Raw genomic sequence first — 19,334 nt, forward strand, 5'->3', positions numbered from 1 at the left:
AGCAAAATAATAACTGAGTGCTTACCATTTGTACTAGTTTAAGTGCTCAGAATAAATTAACTCTTAATTCTCCCAACAACCCTTATGAAATAGGTGTTTTCATTTTAAAATTGAAGAAAATTCTTTGAATATTTCTTATGTGTATGGATATAGGTCTTTTTTTTTTTTTTAAATCATTCCTACTTCCTTTATATATTTGGTTCTTTTCACCTTAACCAAGCTCACAAGGTGCTAGTTAGTTATTCTTACCAATTTTTCAAAGCACCAGGATTGGGTTTTGTGCTGCTTCTTTTTTAATAAATTTCTATATTGTTAATTTTAATTATATTTCCTGGTAATTTATTCTTTTCATTCCTTTTGGTTTACTCTGTAAATTTTTCCCTAATTACTCAAGCAATTAGTTCATTTATTTTCTATTTTTAAAATAAATAATGATGGTTTATAAAATTTTCTCAGACAACAGCTTTAGGCATATCTGACTTTGATGGTATTTCCTTTAATTTTCCCCAATTATAATCTTGCCTCAAACATTTCAGTGTCATTTTAAAAATTATTTTTAAAGTTATGATTTATAATTTTATCAGATTATGACCACAAAGAATGTGGTCTAGAAAATTTTTTCTTTTTAGAACTTCTTACTGCATGATCAATTTTTTGAACTCTTTCTTTAACATAGGATAGAACATGTCTGACAGAAGATGGTACCTGGTAGAGATCATATTTTCTTTCAATTGTCAATATAGTGTTTTCATGGTTTCCTATCATCTACTACAGATGAAAAAAATGAATGCCAGTTCGATTTTCCTTCCTTTTCTAATTTCTATCTACAAATTTGAAAGACGAATTTTTCCTTATCCTTACAATTCAGCAACCTTATTGAAAATAAGAAAATCCATGGAAATCCAAACAATTGTGGTCTTGACTCTCAGGTTCTGTCTGACAAGCCCTCTTCTCAAATAGTCCCTCAGCTCCTGGCAGGAACAAAGGGAATAAGCCATCTACCTGTCATCCCTGTGGAGACCCATGGAAACCTACCAACAAAGATGTACTCAACTGTCGTGCCTACTGAATTATCCAGAAGAAACAGGAAGGGAGAGGGAAACAGAAATGTGTATTCAAACCACCAGTTTTCTGTTATCTCCTATTAAACTTATTAGCAGTGATTTCCAACTAATACACGAAACCATTCTGAGCTTTCATAACCTTGCTCCTAATTTTCTAAAGTTCAACTTTCTTTCAAGCTACATAGAATTTAAAAAGAATGATCTTACCTAAAACAGCTTCAGTTTAGGAAAAAATACTTCCTTTTAGGTAAAATTAAAAGAAATTTACAATGAAAAACCACCTCAATAAACTGCCACCAATCTTTAGCACCTGCATTTTCTAGACATTCTGTTACTATACCTGATCATGTATGTCAACCATTACTGCATTTTGCTGGGGTGGATGAGCAGCAGGGTGTAACAGACGGGGAGATACATTCGGAGGGTGGAAGGCTCGAGGTTCCTCTATTGCTTGCTGCTGTGCATAAGGGAGATGGTGATAGTTTTCATCTTGACTAATGGAATTATGTCGAGACAGACGATCCCTTCTTCCTCTCTGGCGCCTGACAGGAGGACTGTAATATAGCAAATGTCAAGAAAGTTATTATAATATTTACTGTTGTGATCCATAAAGATTCTGTGTTGCCTCTTTGCAATACATCAGTTTACGCTAGGCAAAAGCCTGAGTATTAAATAATTGTGCTGGTTCCCCATCAGCTCTAAAACCAAATTTAAACAACGTTTTTTTTTTTTTTAAAATTACAAAATTTAGTATTCAGCTCTGCAAATATTAGAAATCAATAGCCCACTACTGTCCTTTTTTTTGTTTAATTATACGAAACTGCCTTTTGTAAAGGCAAAAGTAGTCGAATATCAGCAATTCCATTGGAATGAAAAGACGTAACTGAAGAACATCTGTTTACAACTGCAAATACAATAGTAACTCAGTAAATGCTAGAAATGGAAATCACTGAGATAGCATCAGCATAAATATTCCTATAATACACAGAATTTTAAAAGACGTTATGAAGGAAACCACTTTTACTCCCCCTACACCCCAGTCATCTATGTAGTTTAACACAAATTTTGTCAAGTTGTTATTGTGAATAGATTTCCATTCTCTACAATTCCACAATTCACCTCCACGGCTTTTTACAATGGCTCAGCACTAGTGCAATTCAAAAAAGCAGCCTCATTCAAAAGTACTCTACAGGGGCACCTGGATGGCTCAGTGGGTTAAGTGGCTGCCTTCGGCTCTGGTTATGACCACCACCCCCCAGCATCAGGTCCCTGCTCGATGGGCAAACTGTTTCTCTCTCCACTGCTTGTGCTCCCTCAAGCTCTTTCTCTCAAATAGAATCTTTAAAATAAACAAACAAAAGGGCACCTGGGACACCAGGATCATGACCTGAGCCGAAGGCAGTTGGTTAAGCAACTGCCTTCGGCTCAGGTCATAATCCTGGCATAAGGCTCCCTCCCTGCTCAGCAGGAGTCTGCTTCTCCCTCTGCCCCCTGCCCTTCTCATGCAAGTGCTCTCTCTCTCTCATTCTCTATCAAATAAATCTTTTAAATAAACAAACAAACAAAATGTACTCTACATTGGGCAAAAGAGGCCAAACAGTCCCATTCCAAACACAGCTGCACACATCAGATCACCTCTCTACCTCTAAATATGCTTCTTCTCACTCCCAACTCCCCAGTCTTAAAGAGAACAACAACATTCCTCTTTGACATTAACTTTTCAATAGTGCTCCTGATACACATGCCGGGTTCTTGTTTCATTAACTGCCTCCACTAACTTTATTTTAATATTTCTCTTTCTGCAAAATGTACTTAACTTTACTTCAAAATCTACATACTGTATTTCACTGAATTTAAGATGTCATCCACCCTAGAACTCACTTTTTAAATGTTTTGAGATAATTTTAGTATGGTTTTTTGCATACCCTTTGCCCAGCTTTCCTTTATCCTATTATCTTCCATAACCATAGAAAAATTACTAAAATTAATAAACCTTGGTATTGTACTATTAATTAAACAGAGCAGATTTCAGATTTCACTGGTTTTTCCAACTATGCCCCCTCACTGCTGAGAATCCAATACAGGATCTCATTATTGCATATAGTTGTCTTATCTCCTCTTTATATAATTTTTTTAGGGGAGGTGGGGAGGAGCAGAGGGAGAGAAAGATAATCTTAAGCAGGCTCCATGCCTGACAGAGAGTTTGATACAGGGCTCTATCTCACAACCCTGAGGTTCATGACCTGAGCCTGAAACCAGGAGTCAGATGCTTAACCGACCCAGCCCCCCCAGGCACTCCTTTATTGTACAAGTATTTTAAAGGACTGTTGTATGGGGGTGCCTGGCTAGCTCAGTCAGTGGAGCATGCAACTCTTGATCTCAGGGTTATGAGTCTGAGCTGGCTGTAGAGGTTACTTAAAATTAAATCTTAAAAATAAATATATAAGATAAAAGACTTGGGGCGCCTGGGTGGTTCAGTGGGTTAGGCCTCTGCCTTCGGCTCAGGTCATAATATCAGGGTCCTGGGATGGAGTCTCGCATCGGGTTCTCTGCTCAACGGGACTCCATCCCAGGACCCTGAGATCATGACCTGAGCCGAAGGCAGGTCATGACCTGCTTACTCCCCTCTCTGCCTACTTGTGGTCTCTCTCTCTCTGTCAAATAAATAAGTAAAATCTTAAAAAAAAAAAAAAAAAAAAGATAAAAGACTGTTTAACATTTTTTTAAAAATTGCCAATTAAACAATGATATACCATCAATTCTAAGTCCTTAATAGATGTTAAGATATGGGAAAATACATACCTTAAAATCTATAAAATACAGAGTACATGTGCTTAGATCATCTCCTAAAAATCTACTCAATCTATTAATTTTTTTTTAAATTTTTAAATGATTTTTTTTATTTATTTGAGAGAGAGAGTGAGCGAGCATGAGAGGAGAGATCAGCGGGAGAAGCAAACTCCCTGCTCAGCAGGGAGTCCCATGTGGGACTGGATCCCAGGACTCCAGGATCATGACCCGAGCCAAAGGCAGTCGCCCAACCAACTGAGCCACCCAGGCGCCCTCAACCTATAAATTTTAAGGGCCCCTTTATTACTGTATTATTCCATTGTTGACACTTGGTTCTCATCTTCCCATTCAAAAATCATATCAGCAGCACTCCAACAAAACACAAATTAAGATCCAAGTCCTCATGGTGACATTCAGGTCTATTATTTGATCCCCTTTATCTTTACTATATGGCCTCTCACTAAATGCTATGTGTGCCTTTGGACATTTAGAAAGCGGAATAATTTTTAAAATCTAAAAATAAGAAATAATAATAAAATATGGAGAAATATTTCAGTTGACTTTATATTTTGTTCATTTTATTTTTGGTGTATCATTTGCCACAAAACTGTTCTGTCCGGAGTTTCCTATATGTGTTGTTAATCTGTTTTGTTATAGAAGCTATACATTCCTTATTTCTATTCTCCTAGTGATGACCCTTAATTTTTAAATATATACTTTCACTTTTCAAAAAAAAAAACAAAAAACAAAAAACCCACCTAGATTTACTCAGCATTCCTGACAGGCAGAAATTAAACTCTTCTCTCTGCTCTATCCCCAACTCATGTGCAGATCTTTTCTGAATTTCTTTTTCTTTTTTAAACAACAGGCCTTTATTCAGACTTAAATAGTATGTCTTTTTCATTTCCTTTGCTAACCAGTGGTCTTGAATCCTAGTTCTTGCTCTCACTCTTCTACTTCCGGGAGAGAATACAATTTTTAACAATTCTTTCAGGGAGGATTTCTTGCGGGTCAATATGGTTTCTTAATATTTGAAATGCAATTATATTTTGGCTTTATACTTAAGTGATAAATCAGCTGGCAGAACTCAAAGTTTCTGTCTCGGAATATTTGTGAATTTTTATTATTCTTGGTGTAGGTTCTGCAAGTTCACCAAAATCTTGTTCAACACTCAAGTGTTTCTTAAATTCTGAGAAACGGTTTTGCATTATTTCTTTAAAAAGGTCCCTTCAGACCTAGATGTCCATCAAAAGATGAATGGCTAAGGAAGATGTGTCTCTCTCTCTCCCTCCCTCTCTATCTCTCACACAAACACACACACATAGGAATACTATGCAGCCACCAAAAGAAATGAAATCTTGCCATTTGCAATGACATGGATGGAACTAGAGGGTATTATGCTGAGCAAAATAAGTCAACTGGAGAAAGACAATTATCATGATCTCTCTGATATGAGGCATTTAAGAGGCAGGGTGAGGCCTTGTGGGGGTTAGGGAAGGAAAAAGCGAAACAAGATAGGATTGGGAGGGAGACAAACCATATGAGATTCTTAATCTCACAAAACAAACGGAGGGTTGCTGAGGGGTGGGGGGATTGAGATAGGGTGGGGCTGGGTTATGGACATTGAGGAGGGTATGTGCTGTATCAGTGCTGTGAAATGTGTAAGCCTGGTGATTCACAGGCCTGTACTCCCGGGGCAAATAATACATTATATGTTAATAAAAATAATAAATGAATGCATGAATGAAAAAATGAAGGAAATGTTTTCTGGGATGTAAAGGAAAAAAAGGTCCCTTCAAGGTGCCTGCTTAAGCAACTGTCTTTAGCTCAGGTCATGATCCCAGGGTCCTGGGATCAAGTCCCACATTGGACTTTTCCTGCTGTGGGGAACTTGTTTCCCCTTTCCCTCTGCTTATCACTCCCCTTACTTGTGCTGTCAAATAAATAAAATCTTAAAAGGAAAAAAAAAAAAAGGTCCCTTCAATTGTCTCCGTGTGAAAATATTAGACATACTTAAAACCGATGGATCTGTCTCTATATTTAAACATTTTTATCCACACTTTTCCTTTTGCCTTTTACATTGTATCTGGGAAAATTTCTCCACTTGATCTTCCAGAAACTAGGACACCTTTTCTGCACATTTCCTGAGTTCTGAATTTTTCTTTAGTAAGGTTTCTAGTTGACTTTTATGAATATCCTCTTGCATCTCTCTCATGTTATACTTACTTAAAAATTATCTGTTCTATTAACTGTTTAAGTTGTTTTACTGAGTTTAGTGTCCTTCTTTCACTTTGTGCGTTCATCTTTGTATCTTAAATTCTATTAGACTGCTGCTGAATATTGTATCTGCTTGCACAGCCTTCTTCTAGGAGGCAATCTGGCAGCTTAAGCCTATAGCCAGCCTATAATAAAGTACCTAATGGAGAATGAGGTTAAGGAATAACACACACTGCTGAGCAGAATAAGCCTGTAAGTCAGTTTTCTAGGTAAGTGCTTGCTTCCTCCTATCCTCCCCACTCTGTGTTTCCATAAGCTTAGAGCATGATGCTTCTCTTCAATTTAACAACCCTTAACTAGTTACTATTACCATCTGGAAATAGACACCTTTTACATTCCCCTTATGATCCAAAGCTGATCTATGACCCATTATGTTCCTAAGCTTACACACTAGTGAAATGTTTCCACATGTATACCGGAACTGTGTACCCTTAAAAGGTTCTTAACAATACTCTATATAATACTAAGAAACTGAGGATACCCATTATTCAATAAATGGATAAATAATGGGGTATCAATATAATGTAAGATTATACCCATTAAAAATAAATGAACTACTTCTATCCACATTAAAAATAGAATGTTTGAGGAAAGCCTGGGTGGCTCAGTTGGTTAAGCCTTTGCCTTCAACTCAGGTCATGATCTCAGGGTCCTGGGATTGAACTCTGCATCGGGCTCTCTGCTCACTGGAGAACCTGCTTCTCTCTCTCTCTCGCTGCCTGCTGCTCTGCCTACTTATGATCTCCGTTAAATTAATAAATGAAATCTTTAAAAAAAAAATAGAATGTTTGATAAAGTCAAAGAAGAATACATTTAAATGAGAGTAAAGCCAGCAAAACCTAAAATCACGTTGTTTTAAATACATTCCTAGGTATTAAAAAATACTAACAATGGAATGATGTCAATCACAGAACAGGGTTTATCCTCTAGGAAGGATGAATAGTGGCTTTTGAATTATTAACAATGTTCTATTTTAATCTGGGTGTTGGTACACTTGTGTGTTATCCTTTTAAGTTATGCTTGGTTTACATGTTCTTCGGACTGTATGACACATTTCATCACAAAACAATAGAAAAGAGTACAGCAGGTGCTCAGACTGTAAGCTTGAAAAAAACAACCATATTGTCTCATGCTATTATATTTAACATCTATAAAATATTTCACCTGGGTTGACATACATTATTTTAACCTAAATAAAACTGGGGGGAAATGGACCAAGTAAAAGCTTCAGTGTGTCAACAGAATATAACTCAGAAACAGGTTTATTTTGTCTCATCTGGAACAAAGAACGGTGTTTTCCTTGTTTTATTTTGTTTTTAACGTTTTGTCAGGGAGAGAAAGTGCACACAGAGGCAGAGGGAGAAGCAGGCTCCCTGATGAGCAAGAAGCCAAATTCCAGACTTGATCCCAGGAAGCTGGGTGGTGACTTGAGCTGAAGGCAGATGCTTACCCAACTGAACCACCCAGTCATCCCAAGAATGGTGGTTTTAAGATCCTTCAGTATTAGTTTCCCAGGGATGCCATAACAAAACACCACACACCAGGTGACTTAAACAACAAAAACTAATTTTCTTACAGCTCTGGAGAGTAAAAATCCGAGATCAAGGTGTCAGCATGATGAGTTTCTGGTGAGAGCTCTTTTTCTGGTTTGCAGATGAACACCTTTTCACTGTGTCCTTGCATGCCAGAGTAAATGAGCTCTCTGGTGTCTCTTCTTATAAAGACACCAATCCTATTGGATTGGGGGGCCCTACCCTTATGATTTCATTCAACCTTAATTACTTCCTTCGAGACTCCATCTGCAAATATAGCCACACTGGGAATTAGAGCTTCAACATATGAATTTTGAAGAGACACAAACTTTCAGTCCTTAACACCTTCCTAACTCAAGAGTTTCAATGTTTCTTAGATTATCAACATCCTGGACATGCAAACATCTGTCTCATTCTAAGGATACACAATTCTCTGAAGAAGGAATGTTATGAGCTCAGGCCACAACTGAAGAGAAAGAAGTTCAGAAGAAATACATTGTTCTGAGAAGGAAAGCCAGGGACCAAGTACCATGACAGAGAGGACTGGGCACTGTAATAAACCTCAGTCAGTCTTTCATACCACAGGCTCTACAGTTTTATAAGAAACCTAATTAAGCTCCCAATTGTCTTAAAGATAAATTAGGTATGAAGTGAAAAAGAGGTAGCTCATTTCTAGAGTCTCCATATTTCCTTATAGTTTGGAACTATAAAATGCATTTTTCTGTAATCAGAATTGCTGGCTAGCCCACACAAAGCCTTAAACCATAAAGTAGATGAATTCATATATAATAGTATGGATTCATTTTAGATAAATCACCTTAGCCTCTTTCAATTTCTTCACCTATTAACCACAAGCTAAATGAACTCTCATGCTCTAGTGTGGGAATCTAAACAATGTGTCATGTTTTTCATGTGTGAGTGGAGGAGTACATATGTGTTGATGTGTTTATAAAACGCCCATAGAAAAGAAATGCTTCCTGACATTAAAAAAAAAAAAAAAAAAACCTCATAAAATCTACCAATGGAAGAAAATTTAAGAAATACACTGTCGTCAACTAACCTTCTTCTGTTGCGTGCAGGTGTGTTGCATCGTTCCCCTGAGAAGTGATGTTGGCTTGATCGAACTGAAGGGGGCTGCCTATTTGATGTCATCTCCCATGGTCGCATTGGTGGTGAGGGAGCTGGTGATGCTGATGTATAATCAAAGACTGAATGAGAGAGGCGCTGTCTCTTGGGACTCGGACTATCTTCACTCTGCCAATGCAACAAAATCAACTTAATGAAACCTTTTAAGTATTTTGCATTACTATACGTGCACAGGTGTTTAAATACATGTACCTCAGAGAGTAAAGGAGAGGGAAAATATGTTGTCAACCCAAATTAAATACCTTTAAAGAACAGATTCTAGGTAAGGGAAGGGAGATACAAAGTAACTATCAAATGAAAAGTAAAATCTGTTTCTTAAAAATCATAAAACTCATCAACATTTAAGATATACAATAAGGTGATAAGCAATTGTATGGAACTTGACCACTTAAAAAAATTTTTATTTATTCATTCTAGAGAGAGCACTGGTGGTGGGGTGTAGGGGGGCAGTGAAGAGGGAGAGAGAGAACCTCAGGCAGACTCCCCGCCAGTGTGAGCCCAACACCGGCTTGATTCCACAACCTGAGCCAAAATCAAGAGTCAGAAGCTTGACCAACTGCAATTCCACTATGTTCCCCATCAGTTAAGCTACTCTTTTAAGGGTCAATTCTCATCTAAGAGATCAATGAGGAGGGGGTAGAATTCCAGTAGGCCCTTGATTTGATTCTAAATAACACTCTTCTGCTTCTTTATTCCTATTGTTAAGGCCATTAATTTTCTTTAACAAGGCTTATAGGGATAAAACAACATTTACATAAAACAAAGAAACCAGGGGTGCCTGGGGGGCTCAGTTGGTTAAGTCTCTGCCTTTGGCTCAGGTCATGATCTGAGGGTCCTGAAATCGAGCCCCACACTGGGCTCCCTGCTCAGTAGAGAGCCTGCTTCTCTCTCTCTCTGCCTACTTGTGATCTGTCAAATAAATGAATAAAATCTTTTAAAAAAAGAAAGAAACCGTCAACTAATCTAGCGCATCCGTTTTGTTTTGTTTTGTTTTAAAGATCTTATTTATTTATCTGAGAGAGAAATGAGCAGGAGGGAAAGGGAAAGAGAATCTGAAGTAGCCTTTGAACTAAGCCAGAGCACGATGTGGGGCTCGATCTTGTGACTACAAGGCATGACCTGAACTGAGAGTGAGTTGGAAGCTTAACCCACTGAGCTACCCAGTCGTCCCTTTATCTAAATCATCGGTTCTTAACTAGATCATCACAACATTTGGAAAGACATGGAGTTCCAGGTAAACATGAGAGTGGTGGATAATTCAAAACCTGTACTTGTTTCATGTTGAGTTTTCAAGGGTCACAGCACTGTTTATTAGCTATAAAACTGATATGGATCTTAGTTGAATTCAACTCTCTAGGATTCCCCACACATGTCAATTTTCCAATCCAGTCTCATAAAAACTGTCAAAACTACAAATTAACCATATGTCTGGCGAGGGCTATGTGTTTCCTAAGAGAACCTCTCTTATCTCAAATCTACTCCTTCAAGTTTTAATTACTTGGGCATTAAAGCACTTTTGGTTGCAAAATAATTGGCACCTGTTGCCAGCACAAAAAAAATCGAAACATTAGCAAAAGAGTATATACGGCTATAATACTACAACATTAAATTTTTAAGAGATCAGCATATAAAACAGAACTGGTTAAACTGATAGGAATAAAGCAAACTGCAATGGTTACTTCTGATCTTTCCAAGTTATTTAGCAGAGGTATTCCAAAAATGTCACCTTCCCTTTGTATTTAAGATTATATTTCAAATTTGCCATTTTAATTAAAACAATATATATATATATATATATATATATATATATATATATATATATATTATATCGTTTTCAGAACCACAAAGATATACCTTATTTTCTCCATAGATTTAATGGTGCTATTAAAAATATGCTTGTTTTTAGGGGCACCTGGGTGGCTGAGTTAGTTAAGTGGCTGCCTGCTGCTCAGGTCCAGGATCCTGGAATGGAGCCCTGCAGCGGGATCCCTGTTCAGAGGAAAGCCTGGTTCTCCCTCTCCCTGCTGCTCTGCCTACTTATGCTCTGCATCCCTCTATCAAATAAGTAAATTTAAAAAAAAATTTTTTTTTAAAGATATGCTTGTTTTGGGGCACCTGGGGGGCTCAGTGGGTTAAGCCTCTGCTTTTGGCTCAGGTCATGATCCCAGGGTCCTGGGATTGAGTCCCTCATTGGGCTCTATGCTCAGCAGGGAGCCTGCTTCCCCTTCTGTCTCTGCCTCCCTCTCTGCCTACTTGTGATCTCTCTCTCTGTGTCAAATAAATAAATAAAAATCTTTTTAAAAAAATAAAAAAAAATTATAAATGCTTTTTGCCCTTTGATTTTAGGGAAAAAAATCAGTTATGCTCTAATAATCCTAAAACTTAAAAAGTAAGCAATGAAACATAGGTATTTTGATTTTAAAAAGCCGACTGATGAAGACCTGGCAAACTCATACATAAACACAAGCACTAGACACAAGCACTAGAAATAAGTAATCTCAGTTGGTAAAACAAATCTGACTTTTTAAACTACTAAATGCTAGCAACCAATCTGATCATTAGCCTTCATATATATCCTCTATATATATATAGCTTAGCTTAAAGCAAGCTAAGATATGGAATTCTGAATTTTAACTGCTCCAAAAGGAGGGGGGTGGTACAGACCCACAAAAATGACCCGAAGAAGCACTTAGGCGATCAATCTTTACATATTTTCAGTGATGTTAATGAACCTCTTCTTATTTTACAACAAATGAATTGTTTTTAAAGAGATCAGCAAAGGTGCCTAGGAAAGTTTCTCTTCTTTTTGAGCTGTGATAGGTTCACATTAGGCAGTAAGGAGAGACAAAGAGTGGGAAATGAGCAATTCATTAGTACTAGGGTAGTAAGTCTTCCTTTTTTACTCAAAGTAACAGAAAACCAAAATGGGTATTTAAAGACAGGGGAAAAAATAAAAAAGACAGGGAAATAATAGTAAGTTTACTATATACAACATGATTTCATCACATTCCTCCTCAATTTTAGTACTCTAAGGAACTCCAAAAATACCCTGTTTCCAGAAAATAGAGGGAATAACCTACAAAGAAACAAGAATTACATTAGTATGGGACTTTACTCAGCAAAAAAAAAGATGCTAAAAATGCTTGAGGGAAGGGGTGGCTCAGGTGGTTAAGCATCTGCCTTTGACTCAGGTCATGATCTCAGGGTCCTGGGATTGAGCTCTGCATCGGGCTCTCTGCTCACTGGAGAACCTGCTTCTCTCTCTCTCTCTCTCTCGCTGCCTGCTGGTCCTGGGATGGAGCTCTGCATTTGACTGCCTGCTTGGCAGGAAACCTGCTTCTCCCTCATCCACCTCCTCTGCTTGTGTTCCTACTCTTGCCGTCTGCCTCTCTCTCTCAATCTGTGTCAATTAAATAGATAAAGTCTTTAAGAAATGAAAAAATGTATTTATTTATTTGAGAGAGAGCATGAGAACAGGGTGAGGGGCAGAGGGAGCAGCACACACCTCACCAAGCAGGGAGCCTTGGGGGGAGGAGGGGAGCCTTCCTCCTGGGACTCCAGAAACATGACCTGAACAGGAAGCAGCAGCTTAATTCAGGCACCCCAAGAACTTAAGCACATGGTTTTTCTGTTGCAGGAAGTATAAAAGGTAATCAGAGTCTAGAAAAAACAAAGGTGAGAACAAATCTGTATCATTCTGTCACCTAATGCATTATTTGAGTAGAACAGGTAAAAGATGTAATTAACGTCTCCTCCACAGGCCAACATGCTACTAGGTTCTGCAATGACTAAAGAGATACTCCTAACATGATGAAGAATCTTTACTGGTTTTCAATTTTATAATCAACTTAGACAAAGCATGCAAGATAACCACTGTAGTTATGGGGGTAGGGGGAGAAAGTATTCTAAACTTAATAAAGACTTCTGTTTTGACAAAATCATGGACCAAATATGAAAATCATAACAGAATAACACCTAGGAATAATGGCTTACATACAACAAAAATAGGTTTTAAAGATTTTATTTATTTATTTGAGAGAGAGAGACACAGCAAAAGAGGGAACACAAGCAGGGATACTAGCAGAGGGAAAGCAGACTTCCCACAGAGCAGGAAGCCCAATACAGGGCTGATCCCAGGATGCTGGGATCATGACCTGAGCCAAAGGCAGATGCTTAATGATTGAGCCACCCAGGTGCCCCCAGAATAGGTTTTAAATGCAATGATGAGGGGCACCTGGGTGGCTCAGTGGGTTAAAGCCTCTGCTTTCAGCTCAGGTCATGATCCCAGGGTCCTGGGTTCGAACCCCGAATCAGGCTAACTGCTCAGCAGGGAGCCTGCTTCCCCTCCTCTCTCTCTGCCTGCCTTTCTGCCTACTTGTGATCTCTCCCTGTCAAATAAATAAATAAATTCTTTAAAAAAAAAAAATGCAATGATGAACTCAGAATAAAGGAAAAATTACCAAGGACCAAAAACAAAGAGGAAAACTGAAAGACAGGATTGTTTTTGTTTTATTTTCTTAATCTTGGGGCAGGACACAGAAGATACGGCTTTATCACTCACTCAGAGCCTTGCATAGGACCAAAATTTCCAAAGTACTATATTTTCAATAAAAGGGAAGACTAGATAGGCCCGTGGCTGACTTAGTCAGTAGAACATGGGACTCTTGATCACAAGGTTGTGAGTTTGAGCTCCATGATAAACATGGAGTCTACTTAAAATTAAAAATAAATAAATAAAATAGGAAGACTAGAAAAATCTCACTGGTATGGAGAATAAGAAAACATATCTACTCTGTCTGGACTGGGAGCTGGAAAAGAGATTTCTCCCCTGAGAATTCAAACCACAGGTTAGCTCTTCACACCAAGTTTAGTGTTCAATTTTTTCATTACCCATATTGCCTGTGAACTTCTAAGCGGTGGCTCAGTGAGTTAGGCCTCTGCCTTCGGCTCGGGTAGTGATTTTGGGGTCCTGGGATCAAGCCCCACATCGGGCTCTCTGCTCAGTGGGGAGCCTGCTTCCCCCCCCCCCCTGCCTGTCTCTCTGCCTACTTGTGATCTCTCTCTGTCAAATTAATAAATAAAATGTTTATTTTTAAAAAAAAAAGAATATAGAAACTGGTTCAGAATTATACTACCATAAGGACTCCTGACAGAGGTAAATGCACAGCAGAATCTGGAGTGCTACTTCCTTTAACCCGGCCAGTGGTTGTTACACTTCTGCATGTGTCAGAATCACCAGGTTCTTGGGCCCACAAATCTTCATTTCTAAAAGGATCTTGGGTGATGCTTGCTACACCTGGCCTGGGACTATGCTTTGAGAACCACAAAGACAAGTTCAGGGACTCTCTTAGGAAAAATCCCTAAAGATAAACCCTCCGTAAGAGAAATTTGCTTTTTCAGGATGCCTGGTGGCTCAGTCAGTTCAGTGTCCAGTTTTTTCCCCCCACCCCCTTAAGAGAGGGAGAGAAAGAAGGAAGTGGGCCGAGGGAAAAGAAAGAATCTTAAGCAAGCCAGATGCTTTAACCAACTGAGTTGCCCAGGCTCCCCCAATGTCTGACTCTTGATTTCAGCTCAGGTCATGATCTCAGAGTCTTGAGATCAAGTCCCACACTGGGCTCTACACTGGGCAAGGAGCCTGCTTAAGATTCTCTCCCTCTCCCTCTGTCCCTCCCACCAACTCACTTTTTCTCTCAAAAGAAAATAATTTTAAAAAATAATAAACACCCAGACCTTCTCCACTTGCCTTAACTATCTCAGGCAAATAATAAAATTTCTCATTTCACAACTAAGAAACAAATGTTAAATTTAAATGACCCAGAGAGAGAAAACACTGAATTCCATTCATTTTACATAACAGATGTTAAAGTACCTAGAAAACTAAAACACTCCATATAAAGCAAGTTGGTAATAAAGAATAACCATCAAGACAAACTTGGTTGGGGCGCCTGGGTGGCTCAGTGGCTTAAGCCGCTGCCTTCGGCTTGGGTCATGATCTCAGGGATCTGGGATCGAGCCCCGCATTGGGCTCTCTGCTCCACAGGGAGCCTGCTTCCCTCTCTCTCTCTCTCTCTGCCTGCCTCTCTGCCTACTTGTGATCTCTGTCTGTCAAATAAATAAATAAAAAATCTTAAAAAAAAAAAAAAAAGACAAACTTGGTTTTTGTTTGTTTTGCAAAGGAAGGATATAAGCAGGGGGAAAGCAGGAAATTAAGTTTTATATTTGAATCACACAGTATGATTTATAAAATGATCTCTGTATATTCTCTCATTTAGTCCTCACAACCTGAAGTTCTTTGTTTAAACTGTATCTACACTGATGTGTTTCTATTAGTTAAGACTAACCGAAGACAGCTGAATGATTACACTGCCCTTGAATGACACAATGCATAGTCCTGTTTCACATTTCACATTGGACTTCAATTTTCTAACACACAGCTCTGATATTCCCCAGCTCTAAAGATTACAGAATAAAATCTAAACTCATACCAGACTAAAACCACATTTTCCTGGGATGTTATCTTACACACAGAGAGGGGAGAAAAAGGGGCGCCTGGGTGGCTCAGTGGGTTAAAGCCTCTGCCTTCCGCTCAGGCCATGATCCCAGGGTCCTGGGATCGAGCCCCACATCGGGCTCTCTGCTCAACAGGGAAGCTGCTTCCCTTCCCCTCTCTCTGCCTGCCTCTCTGTCTACTTGTAATCTCTGTCAAACAAAATATATAAAATCTTTTTAAAAAGTGGGGGGAGGGGAAAGGCTTCAAATATTGTGTTTTCAAAAGCATGCATTTAAAAAACAAACAGCTTTATATGATCCCAGTTTGTGTTATTTTTTCTTTTATTTTCTTTCTTTTTTTTTTTTTTAAAGATTTAATTTATTTATTTGACACAAAGAGAGAAATCACAAGTAGGCAGAGAGGCAGGCAGAGAGAGAGTGGGGAAGCAGGCTCTCCACTAAGCAGAGAAAGCCTGAAGCGGGGCTCAATCCACGACCCTGACACCATGACCCAAGCTGAAGGCAAAGGCTTAACCTTCTAAGCCCCCCAGGTGCCCCCCAGTTTTTGTATTTCCATGGAAGGCCAAAAAATAGTTTTTTATGTGCACTGAGTGCTTAGAAAGGTACTCCAGTGGTATAGCATTGCAGTCTCATCATGAACAGAATCTAACATTGTGTGAAAATATGATGTTACTATCATTGGCCATAACTGGCAGTCCATTTCTAGGCCTCTCTAAGGGAGTTTAGGGATGCCTACATGGCTCAAGTTTGAATGACATATAAATATCCTATTAATTAAGGAGACTCCATGCCCAGCGTGGAGGCCAGTGCGGGGCCTGAACTCACAACCCTGAGATGAGCTGAGATTAAGAGTTGGGACACTTGGGTGCCTGGGTGGCTCAGTGGGTTAAGCCGCTGCCTTCTGCTCAGGTCATGATCTCAGGGTCCTGGGATCGAGTCCCGCATCGGGCTCTGCGCGGCGGGGAGCCTGCTTCCTCCTCTCTCTCTCTCTCTCTGCCTACTTGTGATCTCTCTCTCTCTCTCTCTCTGTCAAATAAATAAATAAATCTTTAAAAAAAAAAAAAAAAACAGTTGGGACACTTAACTGACTGAACCACCCAGTCATCCCTTTCTTAATTTTTAATTACACAAAATACTACTGGTTCACAAAAACTTATTTACCTTGATGTTGTAATTTGTTTCTAAATGGTATATTAATTTCACCAGAGCACTAGATTTTATCCATCATGAATTTCTAACTATAATAATTTTAAGCTGTAAAGACAAATCAATGGTTAAAATAAAAAACCTGAAGCATAAACATGAAAACGGAGAAGATATTAAGAACAACCTGAAATCAAGAGATCCCTCTGAGATACCCTGAGATACCTCTGAGATGGAGCTGTGCTGCAGACAGCTGAAGATCAGAGACTAGAAGTTATAGTTTCTAGTATACAGATAGATGGTAGGTTAATGAAGTTACAGGCATGGACAGAATTTCCCCCAAATAATTTATACATAGAAAGGGAAGCCCAATATTCAATTCTTAATACTTTATGCTGAGCAGCTAATGAAAGGAAAGTGAAATGTCATGAGAAAAGCCAGTAGAATGGAGTTTCAAAGACTCAACTGAGAGGTCCCATAAGACGGGGACTGAAAAACATCCACCATGTTTAAAAACAAACAGCCCACTGACATGGAGCTATTTCTTTATAATATGATTTAGTATCTATTATGGCATATTGTCCCTTATAACAATTTTCAAAAAAGTTTTCACCCGTCTTTTTTTTGAAAATCTGTCTTATGAATTTAGGATAACTCTGTATGGTTTCTAAAATTATAAAACTCTTCTAGTTTGGCTGAAATTTTTATTAAGTCTCTAAATTTGCTGGAGGTATTTTTTTTTTTTTTTTTTACAACAGTCTTCTCTTTCAGAAACCTATTTCTGTGTATAAATTATGAAAATTTCAATCGCCTACTTAACGTTCACAAATTTACAAAATGAAGTATCACACAGCTATCATTAGGACAAACACACATATACCCCGAAATCAAGAGTTGTGCTTGACATGAAATTGAAATTCTCCACAATGTACCTGTTTTATGAAAGCACCCTATCTTCAATCACAATCAATGAATTGGTTGATAGCACAGAAACTAATAATTTCAAAACTATAAGGGGTAGATAGAAGAGACAAGAGGGAATCTTTCCAGGAGACAAATTTGTTCTACTATCTTGATTGTGGCAGTAGCTCCACATCTGTATGCGTTTGTCAAAAGTCACAAACCTGTACTAACAAGAATGAATTTTACTAAATGTTAATTATACTTTAAATTTCTAGAACAATTATAGGGGGTATTTTGATTCTAATGTTAAATATAGACTTATTTTAATAGAGATGCAAATGTGCTTATATCTATACCTCTTCTGTGCAAAAATCCAAAATGATAAATACACAAAGCCGTCACTTTTACGGAAATTAAAGTATCAGCTGAGGGGCACCTGGGTGGCTCAGTCAGTTGAGCATCTGCCTTGGCTCTGGTCATGATCCCAGGGTCTGGGATCAAGCCCCTCACTGGGCTCCTTGTTCAGTGGGGAGTCTGCTTCTCCCTCCCCCTCTTTGGCTCCTGCCCACCCTTGGTGTTTCCTCGCTCTCATGAAATCTTAAAAAAAAAAAAAAAAAATCAACTGATATCAACCAAGAAACACATATAAGAATATTCATGGCAACAATGCTTGTAGTAATAGTAAAAAAAACTAAAAAACTATGAACTACTAGATATGTCCATCAAAAAGAGCATGCAAATTTAAGTAACATTAACATCAGCATATCCATATTAAATGAAATACTGAAAGGAAAATGAGTCAACTACATGGCAGCATGCACCAACAATGCTGAATCTCAAAATGACAAAAATACAATGTTTGATACTATTTATATTAAGTTCAGAAACTGAGGGATACTGCATGTAGTGAAACCACTTAGAGAAGCAAGGGGTATTAAACACAAAATTCAGAATTTATTTGTGTGTGTGTGTGTGTGTGTTTCAAGATTTCATTTATTTGACAGAGAGAGAGATCACAAGTAGGCAGAGAAGTAGGCAGAGAGAGAGGGGCAAGAGAGGGGCAAGCTCTCTGCTTGGCACAGATGCATGGATTGATCTCAGGATCCTGAGATCATGACCTGAGCCAAAGGCAGAGGATTAACCCACTGAGCCACCCAGGCACCCTCAAAATTCAGTTTTACCCAAGGCACAGGTATGGGACAGCAAGAAGATGTAAAAGGTCATTTGAGTATTTCTAAAGTATTGGTAATGGTTGTCTTAGGATAGATGGTGTTTTTTAAATTATACATGTGTCTGTTGGGTGCCTAGGTGGCTCATGGGTTAAGCCTCTGCCTTCAGCTCAAGTCACGATCTCAGGGTCATGGGATAGAGTCCCGCATCGGGCTCTCTGCTTGGCATGGAGCCTGCTTCCTCCTCTCTCTCTGCCTGCCTCTCTGCCTACTTGAAATCTCTCTCTCTCTCTCTCTGTCAAATAAATAAATAAATCTATAAATTATACATGTGTCTGCTTTATACTTTATAACTTTCATATATGAAATACTTTAATTTTGAAAATTAAAAAAGCATGCAAATTTTGAAAGATTGAGTAATATAAAATTTAAAATGTAAAATTTATGAGTAATATAAAATAAGCAAAGTACAAAGATCTTTAATAAACAACAAATATAACTATATTTGAGCTATAACAAATACAGCTCAAAAACAGATGAGGTTTTTGTTCAAAGATGACTGGTGGTTGGAAACAGGGATCCCAGAGAGTACCAAACACCTTCCTTCTTCTCTATGACCATCCCACTTACTGGATGCATACTTAATTCCCATGCTTGGGGGGAAGGGATCAATTTTTATTTATTTATTTATTTATTTTTACTCCTGCACAAGATTGCAGGGAAAATAATACCTCTAAGGAGAAACTGGTTTCAGCTAAAATAAGGGAATAAAGAGGATGCTTTAGGGGGGGGAAAATGCA

At 38.4% G+C, this 19,334-nt stretch overlaps 1 protein-coding gene across 15 annotated transcripts in view; it reads right to left on the reverse strand.

Moving 5' to 3' along the window:
- Window positions 1-19,334, reverse strand: part of RNF38 (ring finger protein 38) — a 138,462-nt gene that overhangs the window by 21,136 nt on the left and 97,992 nt on the right. For all 15 annotated transcript variants that reach the window (XM_045081572.1, XM_004747602.3, XM_013053772.2 and 12 more), the window contains 2 exons: window positions 8,724-8,917; window positions 1,405-1,618 (listed from right to left, as the gene is read on the reverse strand). In XM_045081572.1, coding sequence (XP_044937507.1) covers window positions 1,405-1,618; window positions 8,724-8,917 — 408 coding nt within the window. The remainder of the gene's footprint in view (window positions 1-1,404; window positions 1,619-8,723; window positions 8,918-19,334) is intronic.

This window comes from Mustela putorius, unplaced genomic scaffold (genome assembly GCF_011764305.1).
Source record: "Mustela putorius furo isolate JIRA1106 unplaced genomic scaffold, ASM1176430v1.1 tig00000580_pilon_pilon_pilon, whole genome shotgun sequence".
NCBI lineage: Eukaryota > Metazoa > Chordata > Mammalia > Carnivora > Mustelidae > Mustela > Mustela putorius.